The sequence below is a fragment of the Apteryx mantelli genome, chromosome 2, assembly GCF_036417845.1.
Source record: "Apteryx mantelli isolate bAptMan1 chromosome 2, bAptMan1.hap1, whole genome shotgun sequence".
Lineage (NCBI taxonomy): Eukaryota > Metazoa > Chordata > Aves > Apterygiformes > Apterygidae > Apteryx > Apteryx mantelli.
The window spans coordinates 39,536,942-39,543,606 of record NC_089979.1 but is presented as its reverse complement, the minus strand read 5'-3'; the positions used below and the strand labels follow the sequence as shown (position 1 = coordinate 39,543,606).

Here is a 6,665-nt window from a genome sequence, read left to right as displayed (position 1 = left end):
TGGAGGAAGACACTCAAAGCTATTAATCAAATGCAATCAAAATCTTTTCATATTAAAATACGTGTATTTGTCATGCTCTTGGGGGGGGGGGAATGAGATTGATTATTTTCTATAGACCTGAAAAGCACTCAGGTTTCAAAGCGTAGGTAGTTATTGTATCTCCAATGTAGGACTGCGTTTTTTACGTTCACATTACATTTTACATGTTGCTTTTGCTGTAAATTCCAGTTGTAGTGGTGACTGTTTATGAAAGGATTTGCTGTAAAAAAAAATGCATATTTTGCAGACCTTAACAAGAATCCAACACGCGACCTTTCCTCTGTAGCCTCGCTCCCTCTCCCGGATGATGCCAAGGGGGAAGGCAGGCGGCTGCTGCTGCTGCTACCAGCCTGGGCCTGGCCCTGGCTGAGCTCTGGCTGCGTGCAGGATCCACGCTACAACCTGTGGGTCGCACGAAGGACAAGGGCCGATGCCGGAGCTGCTCGGGCCCCTCCGGCTCGGGGGAGGCCGGGGCTGCCGGCATGGCTTAAACCCGCAGGTCCCCCCGGCCCTCGCACCAGCTTTGGGCAAAGGCAGCCCGGGTGCCGGGCGCTGCTCGTCCTTCAGAGGTTAAGTGCGGGCACAAGACAAATTTTCAAGGCGAACCTGGGCGGCTTCCCCACCCCCGACCTCTCCCCCAGGGCCTGGGGCTCCCCCCGCCCCGGCAAGGCCGCGAGGCCGGCGCGGACTCCAGCTCCCGGCGTGCAGAGCGGCGGCACGGCCGCGGGCGGCAGCCAATCGCGCCGCGCCGCGAGCAACGCGCGCCTCGAGTGGCGGAGAGGCCGTCCTCCGCCCCCGCCAATCGGCTTGCGGAGCGGCTGGGGGGTGCCGGGGTCAGAGCGGGTCCTGGTGGGCAGTGCGTGTGCGGAGGGCTCCGCGGCCGCCCGTCGCCTCCGCCCGGCCTTCGTCCGCCCTGCGCCAGGCTGCGGGCAGGCCCCGCGGGTCATGGGGGCCTGAGGCCGTGCCGTGCCGCGCCGTGCCGCGCCGCCTGGGGACGCCTTTCTGCAGCGGTACGCAGCCGAGGGGGAGGAGGCCGCTAAGGAGCGGCGGGAGCGGGGGCAAGGCGGGGAAGGGCGGGCCGGCCCGGTCCGGCCGTGAGGGGCGGGCGGCGGATCCGGGCCGGGCCAGGCCGCGCCGCCTGGGGGCTCCGCGTCAGGTCCCGCCTGGCCTCCCTGAGCGGGCCCCGGAGCGCACATCAACAGGTCGGTGGGGAGTCGTGTCAGTGCCGCGGACGGGGCCCGGGAGCGGAGTCCTCGCGCGAGGCGTGAGGCGCGGCCGTGGTTCCTCTCCTGGGTGTCCCAGGCGAGGATTTGGGAGCACGTCTAGGCATCCATATGGGTTCCCACAACCTAAGAAAAGTCGCTCAGCAGCCCTAAGTGCAGAGAGGAAAGGAAGGCTGATACAGTGACCAGCAATTCCTTTGTTAAGTTTTTGTAGCAAAACTGCAAGGAGGAGAATAGAGCTGGTACCCAGGTGCCTTCTCGTTTAGGTCCCACAAATTCTAGGTGACTTCTTAAAATGTTTCAGAATAGCTAAGTTGATGCTTAATTTAAAATGTTTATGGTACCATGCTTCATAGAATTGTTTCGTGTAGGTGTTGAAGAAGATAGGGTTATGGGTTGTGACCTGGGGAGAGAGAGAGGAGAGTTTGGTGATGAAATGAGGCTGGTCTAATGGGATGGTGGGGGGGAAGAAATTGGATGAAATGTGACTTCATGATTTTCCAGGAGATTAGGAGAAGAATGGCAAAGGATGGACAGGATGGAGAGAGGTGTATGGAGGATCTGCTGCTCAGGACACAGAAATGGAAAACAGAGGCTTTAGTTAGCTTCAGCTATGCAACTGACTTGATTTTAGGTTTTGAAAAAAATGCTTAACCTCCTTCTCCTTTTGTCAACTATGAAATGTAAATAATATTTAACTGTACAGGAACATTTCTAAAATTGAGAACTGTCTACTCTGAAAATATGGAGTTACTGGATGAAGCTGTAGCTGCCTGTTGCTCTTTAGAACTTGTGATAGTCAAGGAAAAATAACCTGGATATTAATCATTAGTGTGTGCTTTTCACATTCACAGTCTCATGAAGAAAACACCAGGGACATGGAGATTAGCAGCATTTTTTTTTCTGTGTGAAAATGTCAAACCTACAGAGATTATCATAACCAAAATGTTAGTTTGTGGATGTTTGTTTAATGTTTTTGATGACTATAATTAGTTTATCTTGGTGAAAGGCCTACCCTTCAGTAGGAAGACAATATAATGTTTGTACAATGTTTTTTATTCAAGAAATGATGTTAAAAGAACACAATCTGTTAAAATTTTAATTTATTTTAACTTTATGTTGCGGAAAAATGAGAGAAGACAAGCTAACAATATACCTTTGTTCATAATTTTATGCCTTTAAAAAAAATATTTCTTGCATCAGTTGGTACGAGCAATACCAGGACTCCAGTTAACATTTAGTAGTTTCAGAAGAATGATCAGTCTTTTTAAGCAAACTAATTTTTTGCACTGAGATGTCATATCTTCTTGGTTGAGCAAATTTATGCTCCTGTTGCCTGTTAAGTAGTTATTCCTCATTAAACAACTCTGGAATCTGATACTATCAAGCTAACCTCATTTGAAACTGATACTGTTGCTTGGACTCTGATTGGAGTCACTTTTTTTTTTTTTCCTTCTTTTTTTGTCGAGAAGGCTCTAGTGAGAAGTTATGAAAATACTCTAAACCCTTTTTACATTTGAATGGATATCGCATTACATTAGTTGTTTAGTATTTAGTTCCAGATTAGAACATAGTGTTCACCGTGCTTGATGCAACAATCTTTAACTTGCTTTTCTGGTTCATTTTTGTGTGAAATTGAGATTACTGCTAAAGGCACTATGAAAATATATGTTGTGATTTTTTTGCACATATTTATACAAAATAATATTTATAGACTGGCAAGTTGCCTAGTTATGAGAAAACTACTTATTTCCCAGAAATCTTTGTCAGTAGTGTTTAAAAATGTATATTTATATATACTCCTGTAAAGGCTGACTGATCTAAAACTATATAGAGGAAACAAGTCAAAATACTACTAATCAAACCTATTTGGTCTCTGCATAGGAAGTTTAGATTTCCAGTTTAAAATTTTTTTAATATCCACATCCTTATGAATTCCATGTATTTTTATACTTATGACAAATCAGTAAATCTCTATTGCTGTCTAATCTGTGATTTAATTGATGTTAAATATTGTGGTTTTAGTAATACAGAATTTTTCAACAGGTATTTTATATGCATGGTGTAGAAAAAATGAATTCCACTATGAGTGAGGAGCCTGATGCACTATCTGTAGTTAACCAACTGCGAGATCTAGCAGCTGACCCATTGAATAGACGGGCCATTGTTCAGGATCAAGGATGTCTGCCAGGTCTTATTCTGTTTTTGGACCATCCTAACCCTCCAGTTGTTCATTCAGCTTTACTAGTAAGTATTCTGGAAATAAATTTTGTATGTCAGTTGGATGCTTTGTAACATTTTGTTACTATTATCTTTAAGCAGATAAAAGTTAAAACATGATTTTATGTTAAATTGGTATTCACTATGCAATTTTTTTAAAACATATGTTTCAAAAACTAATTAGCAGCAAAGCATTATTCTAGGGGAATTCTTAGCTGTTGGGAGAGATTAATTTACTTTTCATTTTTTCCCTAATACAGCCATTTCACTTTTTACGTGGAGGGAGGTAAGCACCCTTAAGTGGTTTTCTTAAAATCACAGCTATGGAGTTTGGTAAATGTACACAGTCATTTGACATTGAAATACTGAAAAAAAATCATAGAATCATAGCTTACTTTTGCCTGGAATGGGCCTCCAGGGGTCTAGTCCAATTACATGTTCAGAGCCAGTCTAATCAGATCACTGGTCAGGGCTGTGTCCAGTGGAGTCTTGAACACCTTGAAGGCTGGAGATTCCTTAATCTCTCTGGGCAACCTGTTCCAGTATTTGACCACCCTCACGATATAAAAAAAATTTCTATTTTAGCTTGTTCCAACTTGTCTGCTGCCTCTTATTCTAAGTCCTAAATACTAAAGCCCTAATTCCTCATCCTGAATCCAAGTACTGTACTAACTGAAAAAAGTGTATCTCTTGTTTAGAAACAGGGCAAGTAAAAATCAAGATTTTTCTTGAAAATCTAATTCCATTCTCCTAATAAAATTTCAAGTTGTTACATTTATTTATTTGGTATTCTTTTCTCCATTTCTTTGTCAGTATTAATTTCTCAACAACGTGAAACTAAAGAATAAGGAAGGAGCTCTGTCTTTTACAAACAATTTTACATTATTCTTTATACACAGAAGACTCATCAGTATGATAATTCTGTTTTTTTTTCTTTTGTTTTACTTTCACAATAAAGATATTGGTGGATGACTTTGCTCCAGTTTCTCTGATATTCTTCTTGGCTCAGGGAATGAGATCTCATAATCCAGGATACCTGTTCATTCTAACTGGTCTTCAAGTTAGCCATGCCATAGTATTTTTCCAGACTCCAGTGTTCTGAATATTGTCTTTGTTGTGCTGGAAGAGCTTTGAGCAGAGGTCTTTGGAACATGTCACATTCCCTTCCTTTCCAGTGCAACTTCCTTTGACTGCGCTATTAAAAGAGGATCTTGTCTGGTTGTCATACTCTCTTTTCCTTCCTTTGCTTTTTTGGGCTGCTCTCTGCCTCCATGAGACTTGATGATTGTTCTGTGATCATGTTATAAAAATTAACCCTGTATAAAAAGGACCGACTTTGTTGGATAAATGAGGGAATCCAGTTTGCAGTGAGATTTCACAGTTCCGGATATTATGTAAGGGTGGGTGGCAAGAACATCTGGTTGGGAGGGAATGGGAGGCAGATCTGTGTTGTTTCTTTTAGTGACAACCTATGTTTAGACTGGATTAAGAATCAGGATTTGGAGGAGACCATGCTGTATCCCAAAATCCCAACTCCAGTCAGAAATGCATCAGTTTACTATGAAGACACATTTTTGTCTTGTACCCAGGCTTGTGTTCCTGAGGTTTTGAACCTCTCAGGTTCTGTGGTTTTTAATATCCTTGCTAATAGCTGGCTGCTTTTTAGTCTCTTTTTTGGTATTTTCCATTCTGAAAGGTCTGTTGTTTTGTTTGTGGAGGTTTGGTTTTGTTTTGCTTTGTTTTTTCTTCTAGCCATCCTATTGTTCAAAAAGGTGCTCCCACTTGAATGGGAATTGTTAAAGTGTAATGAGCTTCCATTAAGAAGTTTGTACCTGATAAAGGGATGTAAAGCACTGACTTTAAATTATTTGTTGTAGCATTCTGTGATTCCCATAGCTGAATTCATAAATTGTCTGTATAAGTCATCCTAAGTCTCTGTTTAACTCTTTTGATTTGTTGTAGGATCCTTCAGGGAGGATGTCTTCCTCCCCACATCCAGTTTCTGGTCCTTTCCTCTATCTGATCAAGAAGTGGCATATTTACTTCCTGGTTTTGATTCCAGGAATCCTTTATGGTGCACTTAAAATGTTAACAGGCTTTGAATATTTTAAATGGAAAAATCAGAAGTAAACCAGATAAGTTTTTCTTAAACTTGGACAAAGATTTTCAAAAATAGGACTGTAAAATTAGGGAACTACATTAACATTTCAGTTATAAGACATCAAAGATGTCATTTGTCATTAAGATTCACAAAGTATGTTTATATTCGAGCATGGAGATGCTCTTGTCAGTTATGATGTCAAGTATGATTATACTTGTGAACTTGAAGCTAATGTAGATATGTATTTTGCTAAATAGAGACTGAGCCAAAGTCTATGACAGTGATCTTTTTTTTACGTCTTCACTAGGCTTCATAAGTGTAAATGATCTGACTTCTTCAAAAGTGCAGACTAAACTTCCTAAAGCTCGCATGGGGAAAAAAATAAGACCTTCTGGTGCCCAGCAGACCTGAAAAGTCAGGTCACTTATGTTGTTCTGAAAACCTTGTCTTTGGTCCTGTTTTAGTGGAAACTACGTCTGTGTGTAAAGGATTTATAAGCAACAGGTGGAAAAGAAACTCCACTTTCTCACTCAATTTGCTGTTTAGAGTGGGTTTTTTTTCCTTTGTCCAAAAAATTAAGTTGTTATTAAATTGCTGTATTAGAGACTAATAGAAATAAGACAAACATCTTTGCTCATTGAGAAAATTTTCTCAATGTGGAAGTTACTAAATCAGTGCTATCATTCACATATCTGCCTGTAGTTGGAAATTATTTAAGAAAATAAATACATATAAGTTATTATAAACTGGAATGACTGATACTGATTCTCATCAGGGAATAGCAACAATCATAACTGGAGTTTGTGTCATTGTGTCAGACAGCAGCCAGACTTTCTCAAAGGGCAGTCAAATAGTTTTGAATTCTGCCTAAAATGTGCTGGAGATGATTTAGAAAGAAAAACAGGTAACTTGTTCTCTGTCTTTGAAGGGGGGATTAAGGGGCACGTTATTCTTAAGGGAGGCAGTGAGCAACATGCCTATCATGGCATTATTTAGGAATGAGTGCGCTTCTAAACCTTATCAACACAAAACCAGTTACATAACCCATCGTATTTGTGTATTGCAGTATTTTGCAAGTGCAG

General features: G+C 41.8%; 1 protein-coding gene across 5 annotated transcripts in view; it reads left to right on the top strand.

Moving 5' to 3' along the window:
- The first annotated feature begins 872 nt into the window (after window positions 1–872).
- ARMC1 (armadillo repeat containing 1) overlaps window positions 873–6,665 on the top strand; it is a 32,286-nt gene continuing 26,493 nt past the window's right edge. For 2 of the 5 annotated variants that reach the window (XM_067290505.1, XM_067290502.1), the window contains exons 1-2: window positions 873–1,049; window positions 3,309–3,509. In XM_067290505.1, the coding sequence (XP_067146606.1) occupies window positions 3,318–3,509 (192 nt within the window). In that variant the 5' untranslated portion in view covers window positions 873–1,049; window positions 3,309–3,317. The other 3 variants (XM_067290503.1, XM_067290504.1, XM_013954738.2) reach the window with 3 other exon arrangements.